This window comes from Pseudophryne corroboree, chromosome 2, assembly GCF_028390025.1.
Source record: "Pseudophryne corroboree isolate aPseCor3 chromosome 2, aPseCor3.hap2, whole genome shotgun sequence".
In the NCBI taxonomy this organism is placed as follows: Eukaryota; Metazoa; Chordata; class Amphibia; order Anura; family Myobatrachidae; genus Pseudophryne; species Pseudophryne corroboree.
Window position 1 is genome coordinate 387,528,505 of NC_086445.1, and position 19,580 is coordinate 387,548,084.

Consider the following 19,580-nt stretch of genomic DNA (forward strand, 5'->3'; position numbering starts at 1 on the left):
TACCACAAACCAGGTAAAACTGCTCTGGGTGGGCGTCCAGTGCCCCCTATGTATTCAAAGAAAAGGATTTACCTGGTAAGTACCAAAATCCTATTTTCTTTTTCATCCACTAGGGGTCACTGGAGTACTCTTGGGACGTACCAAAGCTTCCCCCGTGGGCGGGAGAGCTGTTTGGCAACTGTAATACTAGGCGGCCAAAGCTAGATGCTGATGCCGCAAAAGTATCAAACTTGTAAAAGCGCACAAACGTGTGCACTGAAGACGATGTAGCCGCACGGCAAAGCTGCGTCGTAGAAGCTCCACGACCATCTGCCCATGATGTTCACACAGAACGTGTGGAATGAGCTGTTACTGATGTAGGCGGCTGTAACCTAGCATGAAGGTAAGCCTGACGTATGGTCAGTTTTATCCATCTGGATAAGGTCTGCTTAGAAGCTGGCCAACCCATCTTTGCAGCATCATAGAGAACAAACAATGTATCCGTCTTACGAACTGTAGACGTTCGGGATACATAAACGCGTAATGCGCGTACCACATCCAAAGTTCCAGAATCTTGCGTTAACACAGGAACTACTATTGGTTGATTGATGTGAAAAGATGACACTACCTTTGGTAAGAAAGCGGGATTCGTCCGAAGTTCCGCTCTGTCATCATGAAACACCAAATACGGTGGCTTGCATGACAAGGCACCCAAATCTGAAACACGCCTTGCTGAAGCTAAGGCTAGGAGAAAAATTGTTTTCCAAGTGTGAAATTTAATATCCACTTGTTGTAAGGGTTCAAAATATGAAGACTGTAAGAAATCTAAAACCAGATTCAAGTCCCATGGCGCTGTAGGTGGAATGAATGGAGGCTGTACTCTGAGGACACCTTGCAGAAAGGTGTGTACAGACGGCAATAGAGCCAATCGTCTTTGAAAGTAAATTGACAAAGCAGATACCTGCACCTTTAGTGTAGATAAATGCAGTCCTCCATCTAACCCCGTCTGTAGAAATAGCAAAAGACGGGATAACTTGAAAGATGATGTCGGAAACTTCCGAGCTTCACACCAACCTACATAGGCACGCCAAATTCTGTAATAATGAGCTGCCGTAACTGGTTTCCTAGCTCGTAACATGGTTGGTATAACCGATTCTGGAATGCCCTCTCTTCTTAAGAGGGCGGTCTCAACAGCCACCCGGTCAAACGCAGCCGCGCTAAATCGGGGTAAAGGAACGGACCCTGTTGTAACAGGTCCGGACGTAGTGGGAGCGGCCAACGATCGTCTGCGAGTAGTCCGCGTAGATCCGAGAACCAAGCTCTTCGAGGCCAATGATGCACCACTAGTATGACTGTGGTGGTCTCTCTTTTGATCCGTTTTAGCAACATAGGGAGCAGCGGAAACGGTGGAAACAGATACACGAGGCTGTAAGGCCACGCGATTGTGAGAGCATCCACCGCCACTGCCTATGGATCTCGCGTTCTGGACACATACTGAGGCGTTTGGTGATTGTGGCGAGATGCCATCAGGTTCACTTGAGGGTAACCCCACCTTTGGACCATCATGTGAAACACTTCAGGATTTAATTCCCATTCTCCTGGATGAAAATCCCGACTGCTGAGATAATCCGCCTCCCAGTTGTCCATTCCCGGAATGAACACTGCCGACAATATCACTTGGTGATGCTCGGCCCAATTGAGGATTCAAGCTACTTCCCGCATTGCCATGCGGCTTCTCGTTCCTCCTTGTTTGTTGATGTACGCGACCGCCGTCGCGTTGTCTGACTGCACCTGGACAGTCTGAGACCACAGCATATGCACTGCTTGTCGTAGCGCATTGTAAATTGCCCAGAGCTCCAGGACATTTATAGACAGCAATCTTTCGTGATCCGCCCAGAGTCCCTGGAGCTGACAATTTTGAACTACAGCTCCCCAACCTCTAAGACTCGCGTCCGTCATTAGAATTATCCAATTGCAGGAGCCGAACCGTTTCCCTGCGGTTAGATTGTGTACTTTGAGCCACCAGAGTAGAGATACCCTTGCCCGTGACGACAACCTCACCCTGTGGTGAATCTGCAGATGCGAACCCGACCACTGTGCGAGCACATCCAGTAGAAATGGACGTGAGTGAAATCTTCCGAACTGAAGCGCTTCGAAAGCCGCCACCATTGTGCCTAAGAGGCATGTACCGAGACTGTGCGTGGCTTGAGCACTAAATGTACCAGATGACGAATAATCTGTACTTTCTGTTCTGGTAGGTAAATTCTTTGATTTACCGTATCGAGAATCATACCTAGGAATTGAAGTTCTTGAGTCGGAATTAGATGTGATTTCTTGAAGTTGACAATCCAACCGTGGTGATCCAGTACATTGTACGTTAGCAACGCATGTTGGAGGAGCATCTGTTGAGATGGAGCTTTGATGAGCAGATCGTCTAAGTACGGAACTATTGTCACTCCCAGGGATCTGAGATGAGCTATCATCACAGACATCACTTTGGTGAATACCCGAGGCGCTGACGAGAGGCCAAACGGTAGAGCCTGAAACTGGTAATGGTTCTGCCGTATTGCAAACGGCAAGAACCTCTGATGAGGTGGCCAAATCTGAATGTGTAAGTACGCATCCTTGAGATCCAGTGCAATCATGAATTCCTGTGGCTCTAAACCTGCAATTACTGACCGCAGAGACTCCATCTTGAATCTGTAGTAAGTGACGTACTGATTGAGACCCTTTAAGTTCAATATTGGCTTGACGGAGCCATCCAGCTTTGGTACCACAAACAGACTGGAATAATAACCCTGACCTTGTTGTTGTACTGGGACCGGAATCAAAACTGCTGAATCCAGCAGGGACTGAATGGCAATTTGCAGAACCGCCCTCTTGTTGTCCGAGAGAGGCAGTCCTGTCTTGAAAAACCGCAGTGGCGGAAGACAGTCGAACTCTATTTTGTAACCTTTTAACACTAAATTGCGGATCCACCCATCCGTGGATGTCTGGAACCACGCCAACTGGAACGTCTGAAGGCGTGCTCCCACAATTGTAGATCCGAGATGGGCTGGGAGCCCGTCATGCCACTGGCTTGTCGGTGAACTTAGCGTCCTGACGACTGGTGTTGGTTTGTTGGAAACCACGTCCTAGACCTAGTCTACCAGGCGTGGCTGTTCCTCTGCCACAGCAGCGAAAGGGCTGAGGTCTAAAGGATTTGAACGCAGGTCCAGAGTATCTCCGTCTTGGTACCGTTGGAGGCAATGGTAAGAAAACAGACTTTCCTCCCGTGGCCTCAGAAATCCATTTGTCCAATTCAGGACCAAACAACTTCTCGCCACCGTAAGGTAACGCCTCTATACCTCTCTTGACCTCTGCCTCCGCTTGCCAAGAACGCAGCCAGAGTGCTCGTCGTACTGTAACCAGTGACGATGAAATGCGAGAAGTGAGCTGACAGACGTCAATAGAAGCTGTACATAGATACTCCGCAGCTTTACAGATTTGATCAGCAAGAAGTATAAGGTGATCGTCATGTAGGGCAGACTTGAGTTCTGTTATCCATACTATTAACGCCTTAGTGACCCAAATGCCAACCAACCCAGGTCTCAGCAGCACTCCTGCTGCTATATACATGGACTTTAGCATAGTTTCTATTTTACGGTCTGAAGGGTCTTTAAGCGTAGTAGCAGTTGGTACTGGTATGGTAAATTTCTTTGTAAGTTTTGACACAGACGAATCAACCATTGGCGGATTCTCCCATGTACATGTTACCGACTCTGGAAACGGGTAACTAGACTTAAATCTGCGAGGTATAGAAAACCGTTTATCTGGATTCTTTCGTGTTTCTACTAACATCTTATTAAGAGACTCCGAAACAGGAAAACACATTGGAGATCTCTGTCGTTTAGTAAAGACGACTTCATCATTTGTCAGAGGCTCCTCAGTTTCTGTAAACTTCAGAGACTGACGCACCGCTCTGATGAGATTATCAATGCCTGGGCTGTTAAAATCATCACTATCTGACTGCTGGTCCACTTCGCCCTCCTCACTCTCATCTTGCGCAGTGAGGTCTGGCATATGGAATCGTCAGAATGCAACATAGCAGAAACTGGTAAATCATAAGACATATGAAATTTATCCCGTCTACCCAAAATGGATTTGGACTTTTGGCAAGGCTGAGATGCCTCCGGTAGTTTTGGCGGTCTCACCCTAGACTCAGATCTTGCGGCTTCCCGCTCTTGTCGAGCGGCGGCCAATTCTGATTGCAACCCAGCCATTTCATTGGCTAGCATTTCCCATGGAGGGTCCAGGGAGGAAACCAGCTTTAAAACCGGAGCAGAAATTGTATTCGTAGCTGAATTCACAAAACAATACTGTACATGTGGTAGATCCATCCGGTAACACACTGTTACAGACCTTGCAGTGAAACTGCTTTTTAGTTTTTGCAGGTGCCTTACTCATTATGCAGACAGATAACACAATACACAAAAACAGACAACTTGCCCGACTCAGTAAAACAGTACTGAGGTGTGGCTATATATATATATATATATATATCTGGCCAAGTGCAGTACACGTGGCCAGTCCTATGAAATGTGATCCCAAATTCCCACTAACACCCCTGCGCCTCCGGTGGAGTAGAGATGTAGGACAGGGACGTTCTGGAATCACAACAGGAAGAACAGGAAGCATGGTTAAAATGGCCCCCAAGCCATGCTTACAGTATAATCACAGTACAGGTTATAATCTTTTGAAACAGATATATAACCTGGGATAGTGTTGACAAAAGCCTAATAGCCCATGCTTTTCTATATAATCTATGCAGCCTAGTATACTGCTGCTGATTCTCCCCCACCCCCGTGCAGCTGCGTGTGCTGTGAGTTTCTCCACACCCCGCCACCCCCTCCCTGTGTGCTCCGTGTACTGGAACACCAGGTGCATCTAGAAGGGGCCGGGTAGCGGTAGCCGGGGAACGGCTAGCGGGGGAACGGGCAGCAGGAGCCGGGGAGTGCGCTCCATAGACCCGTGAAGCGGCTTCTATGAATGAAAGAACAGCGGCCGGCGCGGCTCTGCGGCGGGACATCAATCAGCCGCGGCGGGCGGCTACATAGCGGCGGGCGGCGCTTTCAGAAACCGTGTCCCCACACAGCGGGTTGGCAGCATGAGCTGACCGCCCCATCCCCCAAAATACCTGGACTCCTGTGGTGAGGCTATGACGGGGCTTCTCTGCAAGCACCGTCCAGCCTTTTCTGCAGGTAGTCTGCTCTTGGCTGTGAGGGTGCTCTTTAGTGAGGACCGACACTCCACAGCTGCTTGTAGCAGCTTCCACTATCCCGGACCCTGGCCTTTTGGAAGGGGAGAAGGGATGTGGAGAAAGTTAAAAAAGAAAAATCAATAATATAATAAAAATAAAAATATATTCAAGATAACCAGCCTTGTTGCTACGATGAGCACAGAAAAAACACTGAGGTACTCTGGGATATGGAGGGGTGGAGTGTTCTAAATTTAAATATTCAGTGCCCTGTTCCTGCGGAAGCCGTCCATATCTCAAGGGTACTCCAGTGACCCCTAGTGGATGAAAAAGAAAGGTAGCGCTGCCATCCCAAGTTACGGCTACCCTCAGGGATCCTGCTGATCGCAAGCAGGAGGTTACCTTGAAGTCCATTTACGCACATTCTGGTACCTTACTCAGACCGGCGATAGTCGGCTTGGGTTTGTAGCGCTGTAATAGCGTGGACAGATACCTTATCGACGGAGATTGATACCCTGGATAAGGATACCATTTTATTGACCCTAGGACATATTAAAGATGCTGTCTTATATATGAGAGATGATCAGAGACATTGGCCTACTGGGTTCTAGAGTCAACGCTATGGCGATTTCTGCTAGACGAGTCCTATGGACCGGTAATGGACAGGTGATGCCGACTCAAAGAGGCATATGGAGGTTTTACCTTACAGGGGTGAGGAATTGTTTGGGGAAGGTCTCTCGGACCTGGTCTCCACAGCTACGGCAGGTAAATCAAATTTTTTGCCTTATATTCCCTCACAACCTAAGAAAGCGCCACATTATCAAATGCAGTCCTTTCGGTCACAGAGAAACAAGAGAGTATGAGGTGCTTTCTTTCTTGCCAGAGGAAAGGGCAGAGGAAAAAAGCTGCAAAACACAGCTAGTTCCCAGGAACAGATGTCCTCCCCGGCCTCTACTAAATCCACCGCATGACGCTGGGGCTCCGCTACGGGAGTCCGCCCCAGTGGGGGCACGTCTTCGAGTTTTCAGCCATATCTGGGTTCACTCGCAGGTGGATCCCTGGGCAATAGAAATTGTTTCCCAGGGTTACAAGCTGGAATTCGAAGAGGTGCCTCCTCGCCGATTTTTCAAATCTACCCTACCGGCTTCTCCCCCAGTAAGGGAAATAGTGTTAAATGCAATTCACAAATTGTATCTTCAACAGGTGGTGGTCAAAGTTCCCCTACTTCAACAAGGGAGGGGATATTACTCAACCCTGTTTTTAGTCCCGAAACCGGACGGTTCGGTCAGACCCATTTTAAATTTAAAATCCCTTAACCTATACTTGAAAAGGTTCAAGTTCAAGATGGAATAGCTCAGAGCGGTCATCGGATGCATACCTTCATGTTCCCATATATCCACCTCATCAGGCGTACCTGAGATTTGCGGTACAGGATTGTCATTACCAATTTCAGACGTTGCCGTTTGGGCTTTCCATGGCCCCGAGGATTTTCACCAAGGTAATGGCGGAAATGATGGTGCTCCTGCGCAAGCAGGGTGTCACAATTATCCCGTACTTGGACGATCTCCTCATAAAAGCGAGATCACGAGAGCAGTTGCTGAACAGCGTGTCACTTTCACTGAAGGTGTTACAGCACCACGGCTGGATTCTCAATATCCCGAAGTCACAGTTGGTTCCTACGACTCGTCTGACCTTTTTAGGCATGATTCTGGATACGGACCAGAAAAGGGTTTATCTTCCGATAGAAAAGGCCCAGGAACTCATGACTCTGGTCAGGAACCTATTGAAGCCAAAACAGGTGTCAGTGCATCACTGCACTCGGGTCCTGGGGAAGATGGTGGCATCTTACGAGGCCATTCCCTTCGGCAGGTTCCATGCGAGGACTTTCCAATGGGACATACTAGACAAATGGTCCGGGTCACATCTACAGATACATCAGCTGATCACCCTGTCCCCTAGGGCCAGGGTATCTCTCCTGTGGTGGTTACAGAGTGCTCACCATCTAGAGGGTCGCAGGTTCGGCATTCAGGACTGGATTCTGGTAACCACGGACGTGAGCCTCCGAGGTTGGGGAGCAGTCACACAGGGAAGAAACTTCCAAGGTCTTTGGTCAAGTCAAGAGACTTGTCTTCACATCAACGTCCTGGAGCTGAGGGCCATATACAACGCCCTTCGTCAAGCGGAGACCTTGCTTTGCGACCTACCGGTTCTGATCCAGTCAGACAACATCACCGCAGTGGTTCATGTAAACCGCCAAGGCGGCACAAGGAGCAGAGTGGCAATGGCGGAAGCCACCAGGATTCTTCGCTGGGCGGAAAATCATGTAAGTGTACTGTCAGCAGTGTTCATTCCGGGAGTGGACAACAGGGAAGCAGACTTACTCAGCAGACACGACCTACACCCGGGAGAGTGGGGACTTCATCAGGAAGTCTTCGCACAGATTGCAAGTCAGTGGGGACTGCCACAGATAGACATGATGGCGTCCCGCCTCAACAAAAAGCTACAGAGGTATTGCGCCAGGTCAAGAGACCCTCAGGCAGTGGCTGTGGACGCGCTAGTGACACCGTGGGTGTTCCAGACGGTCTATGTGTTTCCTCCTCTCCCTCTCATCCCAAAGGTGTTGAGAATAATAAGAAAAAGAGGAGTACAGACAATTCTCATTGTTCCAGATTGGCTGCGAAGGGCCTGGTATCCGGATCTGTAGGAGATGCTCACAGAAGATCCGTGGCCTCTTCCTCTAAAACAGGACCTGCTGCAACAGGGGCCCTGTCTGTTCCAAGACTTACCGCGGCTGCGTTTGACGGCATGGCGGTTGAACGCTGGAACCTTCCGGATGAGGTCATTCCTACTCTGATAAAGGCTAGGAAGCACGTTACAGCTAAACATTATCACCGTATATGGAGAAAGTATGTTTCTTGGTGTGAGGCCAGGAATGCTCCTACGGAAGAATTCCATCTGGGCAGTTTCCTTCACTTCCTACAAACTGGAGTGAATTTGGGCCTAAAGTTAGGCTCCATTAAGGTTCAGATTTCGGCCTTATCCATTTTCTTTCAGAAGGAATTGGCTTCTCTCCCAGAAGTACAGACTTTTGTGAAGGGAGTTCTGCATATTTAGCCTCCTGTTGTACCTCCGGTGGCGCCTTGGGACCTTAACGTGGTGTTGAGTTTCCTTAAGTCGCACTGGTTTGAACCACTTGAAACGGTGGAGTTAAAATATCTCACTTGGAAGGTGGTCATGTTGTTAGCCTTGGCTTCGGCTAGGCGAGTTTCAGAATTGGCGGCTTTGTCTCATAAAAGCCCCTATCTGGTTTTCCATATGGATAGAGCGGAATTGCGGACCCGTCCTCAATTTTTGCCTAAGGTGGTGTCATCTTTTCATATGAACCAACCTATTGTGGTGCCTGTGGCTACGCGAGATTTGGAGGATTCTGAGTCCCTTGATGTGGTCAGGGCTTTGAAAATTTACGTGGCTAGAACGGCTAGGGTCAGATAAACAGAAGCACTGTCTGTTCTGTATGCAGCCAACAAGGTTGGCGCTCCTGCTTCAAAACAGACTATTGCTCGCTGGATATGTGACACGATTCAGCAGGCTTATTCTACGGCTGGATTGCCGTTACCAAAATCAGTTAAGGCCCATTCCACTAGGAAGGTGGGCTCTTCTTGGGCGGCTGCCCGAGCGTCTCGGCATTACAACTTTGTCGAGCTGCTACTTGGTCGGGTTCAAACACTTTTGCAAAGTTCTATAAGTTTGATACCCTGGCTGAGGAGGACCTCCTGTTTGCTCAATCGGTGCTGCAGAGTCATCCACACTCTCCCGCCTGTTTGGGAGCTTTGGTATAATCCCCATGGTCCTTACGGAGTCCCCAGCATCCTCTAGGACGTTAGCGAAAATAAGATTTTAAACCTACCGGTAAATCTTTTTCTCGTAGTCCGTAGAGAATGCTGGGCGCCCGTCCCAAGTGCGAACTACTTCTGCAAGACTTGTATATAGTTTTTTTTTTTTTTTTTTTCAAAACAATGTTTATTGAAGAAAGGTAAAGATATGTGTACAAAATTCCATGTCTGGATTCATAGTGGAAAAATACAGAAAGTGGTAATATGAGGTAGTTTAGGGTCATACAGTTATAGTCCGGCATGTGGAAAAAGCATGTAAAGTTACATATAATGCAAGTAAGTAGGTAACAAATATTCGCCATAGATAATATTCCATTCCTACCATCCAGGATTGGCATATCGCTTAGTGAGATGCGAGCACTCTCATTAAAGGAACTTGAAGGTACCTAGTAGTATTAAACATCTGTTATAAAGCTCAATATCTGACCGCTTAGACACCTAGCATCTGGTATTCCACTACGGATAAGGAGAAAGATGACACAAAATATAGAACTAAAAACCCTTCTTCAAACAATTTTCTATTTTATGAAGAAGAATGTTTAGATGGATATTGAAATCTTATAGATTGTAGAGGGAAGAGAAATGAGATGAGGAAGAAAGAAAGGGGGAGGGGGAAAGATGGGAGAAGGAATGAGGGGAGGGGGGTGAACAAGACATAGAACAAGACAACAAATAGCTTCGTTCCCTACAGGAAAATTTATACCATAGGGTTGGTAGATTGCATATACGTCCTGTCAGCTGCGTAAGGTGGGTATCACCTACAGGGTTATCTTATTTCAAACCTAGCAGAGTTAATGGCTCAACCAATCTGTCTATATAAGTACCAAGTAGTGGGTTCAAAGATTTTCTGGATTCTGAGTTGAGTGGCAGCATCAAAGCTTTGTATAACAGTTTCCCATTTCCCATAGAATCTAGGGGCCCCCGACTCTATATCTGGCACTAGAGCCTGTCGCTCGTAGAATATGTTGTTTAGCAGAGAGGTTCTCAATTCTGCAATAGATGGGGAATGTCTATGTAACCAATGGGTGAGGATTAGTTTTTTGGCGATAGTAAGGATTACCGTCAGGGCAGGTATAATCTTTTGTTTGTGTGATCCCAGGTCCCAATCCGAAAAGCAGTAAAATAGGCACGCGGTAGGGAGCTTGCTAATGCAAATTGAAAAGATATCATTAACATGGTTTATCAGTTTGTCCCAAAAAGTTCTTATTTTCCTGCAGACCCAGAAGTTATGATAGTAGGTGGCCTCAGCCATCCCACATTTAAAACATCGACCCGTAGAGGCCTGTGTGAAATAGGAATGCTGTTTCGGGGATATGTAGGCTCTATTTAGGAATTTGAGGTGGGTTTCCTGTAAAGCTGCAGATTTTAAGTATTTAAATGTGGGGGACAGTGTGGACATAAGTACCGACATAGCCGGGAAATCTGGTATGTCCCGCAGCCAGCGCGAGTGGAGGGCGCGTTGCAAAGGCGCTTTCCCTGAGTCTATAAGAATAGAGTATATATTACGTAGCCTATAACCTATGGTTAGGTTGAAACGCAGGAGAGGGATAAGAGGGTCAATGGTTGTATCAAGGGCCATTCCAGGTGGTAACGACTGTGCAAAGTGACTGGATTGGAGGTACATAACAAATTGGGAGTTAGGGAGGCCATACTTATCCGATAATGTAGTGAAAGAGTAGATCGTACCTCCAGGGTCAAAGATATCTCGAATTGAGGATATGCCTTTCTCTCTCCACGTCAAGTAAGCACAGCCGTCCAAACCAGGAGGGAATTGCGGGTTACCCCAGAGGGTGGTGTAAGGAGAGTTAGAGAAATTCCTGTGTAATCGTCTGTTGATAGCTTTCCAGGCTTTATAAGTGTCATGAAAGAGTATGTTAGATTTTATATGGGAAGGAATCAGTGAGGCAGGTGCATGAAGGAGAGCAGCTGGGGAGAATGGATGGAAAAGGTGTTCCTCTATGTTAGTGAGAGTATATACAGAGCCACCAGAAAACCAGTCCACCATATACCGGAACATAGCTGCATTTGAAAAAGCAGAAATGTCTGGCATCCCAAAGCCACCCTCCGGTCTCGGCAGTTGTAAAATATAGCGAGATACCCTAGATTTCTTTTTTGCCCAGATGAATCTTGTAAACAGGGAGTCAAATCGTTGGATATCTGGCTTGGAGAGTTGCAGGGGAAGCATTTGGAGGACATAGGATAATTTGGGAAAAACAAAGCTCTTAATAACCACCACCCTACCAGACAATGATAGAGGCAAGTCCATCCATCCATTTAATATTTTCTCTGCCGAGGAGTAAATCTGGTGGAAATTAGCAGAGTAAAGGGCGTCTAGTTTAGGGGGAATCATGATGCCTAAGTATTTGAGTGAAGAGCGGCAAATTGTGAATTGTGTCAGTGTGGGAGATAGGAGGTTTGTGGAGTGGCCAGAGCCAAAGGGAGGAGGCGAGACTTGTCATAATTTACACGGAATCCCGAGAAGGAACTAAAATGGTCTATAATACGTTTTATGGCAGGGATGGAAGCTTGGGGGTTAGAGATAAATAAAAGCATGTCATCGGCAAATAGACTGAGTTTTACTTCCGTCGACCCAACGGCGATACCGGTATATTCTAGAGACATGCGCAGTGCAGTGGCCAAGGGTTCTATAGCTATTGCAAATAGAAGGGGTGAAAGGTGGCAGCCTTGTCTGGTCCCACTATGAAGGGGGATGGGGGAGGATAGATAATTGTTAGAGAGGATTTGGGAGGAAGAGTCCTGATAAAGAAGACATACTGCATGGATGAGAGCCTCCGGGAACCCAAACCTGTGCATGGTGTCAAAAAGGTGGTCCCATGTGACCAGGTCAAAAGCCTTCTCAGCATCAAGGGAGAGAAGGGCATAGGGCTTCTGGTCTCCCGAAGTCTCCAGCCACTGCATGACAGTCAGTATCTTCCGTACATTTACCGTAGAGTGACGCCCCCATATAAACCCTGTTTGGTCCTCTTGGATCAGAGAGGGCAACAGAATCTTTACCCGGTCCGCCAAGATCTTAGTATATATCTTGTAATCCGTATTCAATAAGGATATAGGTCTATATGAACTGGGGAGCAGGGGGTTTCTCCCTGGTTTATGAAGAATTTTTAGAATTGCAGCATTGAAGTATAATGGAGGGGTGGTCCCGGTCAGAAGCAAGTTGAATAGCGCACAAAGGGGCTTGACCAATTGAGGAGCCAGTATTTTATAGTATTCGTTAGTCAGACCATCAGGCCCAGGGGTTTTGTTCGGTTTCAAACCGCGAATTACATGGAGCACCTCCTCCTCTGTAATGGGGTTCAGTAGAGATTGGGATGCGGTAGAAGACAGAGAAGGGAGAGTAAGGGAAGACCAGAAAGAGTGTTGTTGTTGGTGATCAATAGAGGGTTTGGAGTATAATGAGGAATAAAAAGATTGCAGAACCTCAGATACCTGGCCACAATCATGTACCACAGTGCCATCAGCCCCAGTCAAAGCATGGATAAGTGTCGGAGGGTGCTGACCTTTCAGGAGATTTGAAAGCAATCGACTAGATCTATTGCCAAATTTATGAAATCTACATTGAGACATAAATGTCAATTTAGATTCAGTTTGAGTTAAGAGTTTGTCAAAGAGGGATTTTTGGTCATAGTATAGTTTTTTGGTAATTGGGGTGGGGGATTGTTTAAATGCCTGGTAGGCGTTAGTAAGGTTAGATTGGGCCTCAAGGTAATGAGCTTGAGTCTTTCCTATGTTTGGAGGTGAAGGAAATAATAGAGCCTCTCAGTACTGACTTAGACGTTTGCCAAAATAGGAGCGGTGAATCACTCTCTGCAGCAACATTACAATGTTTAAAATCAGCCCACGAGGCCTCCAGCATATTTCTAAATTGGATGGAGTTGGTCAGGTGGGATGGGAAGCGCCATTGTCTGACAGGGCCTCTATTGGGGAAGGTGGCGAGAGTCATCCAGCAGACCGCATGATCAGATAAGGACACAGGCTCAATTTCAGAAGCCTGTACCTTGGTAAACATAGAAGTCGAGATGAACAAATAATCGATTCTCGACAGTGTACCATGAGCTGCCGATAAACATGTATAGTCACGGCCGACTGGATGATATGCCCGCCAGACATCCACCAGGTGCAGCTGTGACATTAAGTACGGTAAACCATATTTGGGGGTACAACGGCTAGATCTGGATCTAGTATTCCTATCAAGAGCATTGGAAACAGTAGAATTAAAATCACCTGCGAGGATCAATTGTTTATGAGAGTGCGGATGCAGTTTATTGGCAATGGACAGAAAAAAGGGTTGGGGATCAATATTGGGGGCGTAGACATTACACAAAAGAAGACGAGAATCATCTAGAGTGGCGTCTACAATGAGAAATCTGCCTTCAGTATCTGACTGGGAGGAGTGAAGGTCTACTTGAACTGATCGTCTAACCAAAAGGAGAACCCCACGGGCCTTGGCGGTAAATGGGGCGGACGCCAACACTCTCCAGCCCAGGCAGTTGAGCTTATCAATCTCAGGAGGGAGAAGGTGAGACTCCTGGAGAAATGCCACATCCACCTGCAATTTAGACAAGTAAAGTAAGATTTTCTTCCTCTTTACGGGAGAATGGAAGCCACCCACATTATATGTGCCAAATTTTAAACTGGCCATCATTCAGCCAAAAAGAGGCATGTCTCACTGCAATATATAAGATCGATAATGTCATATCTACAAAACACATTGCTATCATGAACATAGAAAACCGACAGGACAAGACACAGAGAGGAGAGAACATTGGGGAAAAAAGGAGGGGGAAAGCAAGACAGAGGATCCAGAGAAGAGTGTATCAAAAGATTAGCATCAAACGTGTACTTCAGGTACAAAGAAAACATAGATTGACCTATAGTTCGCCAAATGGAGAACCAAGTAAGAACTCCAGGCTTGCCCCAGCCCTGGAACTGAAAAACATTAAGCATAGCTTATACATAGCATGAAAAAAAAAATATAAACTCAGAGTAACATGTGGATAACATGAGGGGGAAGGCGCCTTAAAGGAAAAAATCACATTAAGAATGGGATTAATGGTAATATACTACCCAGCAGGGCACCCATGTCAGTAAGAGAGGCGCCGCCTCCCAGCAGTAATTTCAAAAACTTCCAGTGATTTATTAATTATATCTTGAACAAATATAACAGAGTAGTAATGTATTCGCCAGTAGCTAAGGGAAGAAGAAAAGATAACAATAAAATAAACCACGCTAGGGATATTCACAGCCGCAGTCAGGAGACGAGTCTGTTGCTGGTAGGTGCAGTGAAGAACGTCCGTTTTCCTCTTCCAACAGATAGGCCTCTGCATCGGCCACGGTGGAGAAGTCTGTAAATGAGGATCCTTTGAACAGGCGTAACCGTGCCGGGTAAATGAGAGCGAATTTTCTGCTTGTTTTGGCCAGGCGGGAACAAAGTGGGGTGAATTCACGTCGTGCCCTAGCCACCTCTGCCGAATAATCCTGGAAGATATAAATCCTCACGTCATTCCATTGCAAATTCCGCTTGCGACGAGATGCAGACCAGATAATGTCTTTGGATGTAATTAAGACAACGGAAAATAACAGCCCGGGGTCGGGTGTCTTGTGTAGGCCTTGCAGGACCAATGCGATGGGCCCTCTCCACAATCATACCCGCGCAGGAATCTTGAATATCTAGCAAATCGGGCAGTGTGTCTTGTATGAAGGAAAAGAGTGCTGGCCCTTTAAGGGCCTCGGGCAGCCCAACAACCCTCAAATTATTTCGACGTGATCTGTTCTCGAGATCGTCGACCTTATTGAGAAGCTGGTAATGAGATTTCTGAAGAAAAGCGCACTGTTCCTTTAAATCGGCAACGTCATGAAATGTCTCCCCAAGGCGCTGTTCATTAGCTTGCACCCGTTTGGAAAGCTGTTTGAACTGTGATTTGATGTCATGCACTGCCTGCGTGACTTTGGCAGCATGTGATTCCATAATGGGGTTCATGGAGTCTTGAATTGCTTTTACCATATCAGAATATGTAATTGGGCCCTCAGCCTGTTGTGCAGTCTTATGAGACTTCTGTGTAGAGGGGGCAATATGTACAGGGAGAGCTGTGGCATCAACAGAGTCAGAGGATGAATGTAACTGACGGTCTGTGTGCACTTGCTGCTGTTGAGGCTGCATCTGCTGGCTGGCGGCCATCTTGGAATCCCCTTTTGATTTTGCAGGGCGCTATTTAAGGGGCTTCGCCGCTTCTGGGGCGGCTAGGAAGCGCTCCATCTGGTGCCAGCAGTGTTCCCACAGACAGGTGAGCGGTCTGGGAGCGGGGTGCAGTGCTATGTACAGCGTACGGGCTGGCGCGGGCTGGGGCGGCACACGGAGCTCACACTGCTGCTGCTGCACGCATCGGCGCCGTACCCGGAAGTCCCATATAGTTTTGTTTACATAAGGGTTATGTTATAGTTTCATCGGTCTCGAACTGATGCTGTGTTTCATACTGTTAACTGGTTCGTATATAACGCAAGTTATACGGTGTGAATGGTGTGGGCTGGTATAAATCTTGCCCTTGGATTAACAAAAATCCTTTCCTCATACTGTCCGTCTCCTCTGGGCACAGTTTCTCTAACTGAGGTCTGGAGGAGGGGCATAGAGGGAGGAGCTAGTGCACACCCATACCTTAAGTTCTTTCTTAAAGTGCCCATGTCTCCTGCGGAGCCCGTCTATCCCCATGGTCCTTACGGAGTCCCCAGCATACTCTACGGACTACGAGAAAAAGATTTACCGGTATGTTTAAAATCTTATTTTTTCAGTAAAGAGTTTCTTGGATGCTGTTTGATAGGTTGTACGGTTCGGTTCCTCGCCATGTGCTATAGTGTCATGTCCTCCTCTTCTCGGCCAAATTTTCCAAACTGAGGAAGGAGGGATGTTAAGGGGGAGGAACCGGCTGTGCAGACAATGCTAATTTTAGATTGTGCCACACCTCCGGTTGCAAGCTTCACACCTCTACTGTATAGGACTCCAGTGTCCCCTAGAGGATTCAGAGAAATGGATTTATCGGTAAGTACCAAAATCCTCTTTTTACAGGTTTAAAAATACTTTTGCATCACAGATACCTCATAGGTAAAAAAAGGATTTTTGTTACTTACTATTGAATCCTTTTCTCTTAAGCAGATTGGGGGACAATGGAATTGAAGGTTTAAGTTGGAGTTTGCACTTAAATAAGGTCCTTCTTCCTGCAACCCTTAATGTCATTATTTCATTAAAAGAGTCCAGTAAGGAGTAGTGAAACTAGCAATAAAATAAACCAGCGTGCGGGAAGGAACACAGCAGTAACTGACCAAAAATCCACTCCCCCCCCCCCCCCCACCCCCCCTTTCCCCCCCCTTTATTTTCTGGAAGCAAGGCTGGGGTACACTTACCATTGGACGTCCAATAGACGCTCCTAGGAGAGGTAACACCCCGGCTGCCTGACTGGAAAACTGTACACCCAAAGTTGGCATCGCCAGAAGCAAACGCATTAAAATGGTAAAAATTAGCAAACGTGTGGCAGAGTACCAGGTACTGTAGCTGCACAGCACACCTGTTCCGCTGAAGCCCTGTGTCACATCGCCCAGGTGGTCGCCACTGCCCTAGTGAAATGTGCTGACACCCGTTTTGGTGCCGGTCGCTCCGCACTAGAATAGGCTCGATTTGATTACCAAGCATATCAAACGCACAATGGTCTGTATTGTACCAGGCCAACCACATTTACGTGTGTTGTAAAGAACAAGCAGAGAATCTATGTCAGACAGAAAAAGTCTTGTTCAAGTTACTCCACGGAGTTCGGACTATGTCTAGCAGAGCCAAATCATCCCGGTCCTGGGAAGTCTCTGAAGGAGGAAAACAATTTCCTGGCATAAGTGAACAGCTTTAGACTGGAACATAGGAACCATATGAAAAACTACTCAATCGTCCTGAAATACACAAAAAGCAGCTTGCAAAACAATGCCCCCAACTCAGAAACAAACTGATTGTAAAGGCTCAAATGGAGCCTGTTTGAGAGCCAATAAGGCCAGACTAAGATACCTCGGTGCTACTGGCGGATGAAGCGGTTGTTGAATATTTATGTAATGCTCATTCGTTAATTCATTTTTTTTAACTTCCTAAAAGACACCCTTGTTTGCAGTGACACACCCTGAGAATAACAGAGCTAAGCATTGATGCTTTTTGCTCTTTTGTGTTACAGGTTGGCATGATGGTACGCTGCTGTCGGACTTATGAAGAAGTATGCGAGGGTGATGTAGGGAAAGTCATTAAGTTGGACCGCGATGGGCTTCATGACTTGAATGTTCAGTGTGACTGGCAGCAGAAAGGTGGCACCTACTGGGTGCGATACATTCATGTGGAATTGTTAGGTGAGTCTTAATTCTTTGTTATAGTTGTAGCAGGATGTTGCATAGAGAAGAGAAAAGATAATGAACTGATGTCACTGAAATCCATAGGTTTTCCACCACAGAGTTCCCATTCACATATCAAAATTGGTGACAAAGTGAGAGTGAAGGCCTCGGTTACAACACCAAAATATAAATGGGGATCAGTAACTCACAGAAGTGTGGGAGTTGTGAAAGGTAGGTTCTAGATCATAAGTCATTTGTTTGAGTCTCTTAGAATTTTACTATATGATTAATCTAACGAGTCCCAGACTCATTGCATTTTCATTATTTTTATTTGGATAGGGAGCCAAATATTTTCTGTTTTAGTGGAGACTTGTGTTAAAATGTTTTCAGGTAAGAGGTATGTTATCCATTTCTATAGTTGTCATCTGTAGACTGGTTATAGTCCATTGTAATTGTACTAGTCATGCTTTCTCTGCCATGCTTTGATTTGTTAAATTACACTGCTGTCCACTGGGTCCTATCGCCAAAGGGCTGGAAAGGATTGGCAGTAAGTTAGTCTTCATAAACAAAAGCACTGTTTCATTATATTTTGTGTATGACTTCTTTCCAATACAGCTTAGGGCTATTTCTGAATTGGGAGTACAACAAAATTAAATGGTAATTTTGCACCTTGACAAAACAATGTAGCGCTGGAGGTGGGGTGCATACTGTACTGCATAATTAATGTGCGGAGAGGTTTAGATTTGGGAGGGGTGTATCCAAACTCAAATCTAAATTGCAGTGTTAAAATAGAGGTACCCAGCTTTTGTGGGCTACTTGCAAAAGCAGTCCGTATTTACCCTGTGTGGATTGATTTTTTTTATTTTATGTTTTTTGCTTTGGTCCCAACTCAGAATCATCCTCAATATTTTTGTAAACTGTGACCATGTTGATTTAGTGTGTTGGGGACATGGACCTTGTTGTTAGACTGTGCATCCTGAATTATCTATTCAGGGAACCAGTTTAAAGTTTGAAATATTGTACCACAGCCCCAATTAAAGTTATATTTTGGCAAGTTATATTTCTCTGAGGGAAGACCTCTGGAAGGATTGGCGAGAGGGCCAAGGACAGAACTTTGTGTTACCCCAATGGGAGGGCTAAGTGGATTGGAGGTTGAGGTGGTAGATATGGAAAATGACTGGTGTAACAAGTAGAAAGGAGGCCAACCAGAATGGAGCGAAACCCAGTGCAGTGGACTCTTTGTGATTAACAGTGGCAAATACAGCTGTATGGTCCAACGGTATCAGACTAGAGAACTGTCCTTTTGGATTTGGCCATTAGTAGGTCAGGTGCGACACCAGTTACTGGTTTTTGGCATGCCATGTCATATGACGGACAGTGGCATCCCGATGGAAAAGATCCTAACAGGGTTAAGGTAAGTATACTTGACTTCCCCACCAGCCTTCCCTAGCCCTAACCTTCCCTCCCTGCAGCCTAACCCCAACCCTCCCCGATGGTGCCTAACCCAAACCCACCCCTACTGCAGCCTAACCTAACCCTCCCTGGGGATGCTAACCGGCATCTGCATTTTGACTTCTGTTGGAGTTCAAGCTTTGGTATTTTGGCTGTGTACCAGGATTCTGGCGATGTGATTTAGTCTGCCAGCATCCCAACTGCAGGAATGCTGCAGTTCACTGGTGTCCTTTTGTGAATGCAGTTTAGGTGGAATGAAAATAATGAACACTAGATTGAAATACAGATGTGTCCTCTTACATCTTTGCCCCATGCGAAACAAGTCGCATTACACTTAATGCGTGAGTGCCGTGTGACTCTGTAGCACCAAGTTTCTGTATGTAACTGTGACTGTATTTGCATGCAAAATGCTATGCTACAGTGTTTTCCAGGAGCTAGAGCTGCAATTACACACACAGAATATAGGCATGCTGCATATAATTTTAATCGGCATAAGCTGCTTATGCATCATATTATAGCATGGCGCGACTTCAAGGGCTGTTTAGTGTGACTACAGCAAGGATGTAAGAGGGCACATCTGTAGGCTCAAGGAACTTTAAGGCAAATAGGAGGAGAAAGAGAGAGGACAGTAGTTTGTAAGGTAGGGGTCG

The 19,580-nt window shown here is 46.4% G+C and overlaps 1 protein-coding gene across 10 annotated transcripts in view; it reads left to right on the top strand.

Annotated features, from left to right (window-relative positions):
• Positions 1-19,580, top strand: part of HERC2 (HECT and RLD domain containing E3 ubiquitin protein ligase 2) — a 618,496-nt gene that overhangs the window by 440,604 nt on the left and 158,312 nt on the right. For all 10 annotated transcript variants that reach the window (XM_063953293.1, XM_063953292.1, XM_063953291.1 and 7 more), the window contains 2 exons: positions 17,328-17,496; positions 17,584-17,709. In XM_063953293.1, coding sequence (XP_063809363.1) covers positions 17,328-17,496; positions 17,584-17,709 — 295 coding nt within the window. The remainder of the gene's footprint in view (positions 1-17,327; positions 17,497-17,583; positions 17,710-19,580) is intronic.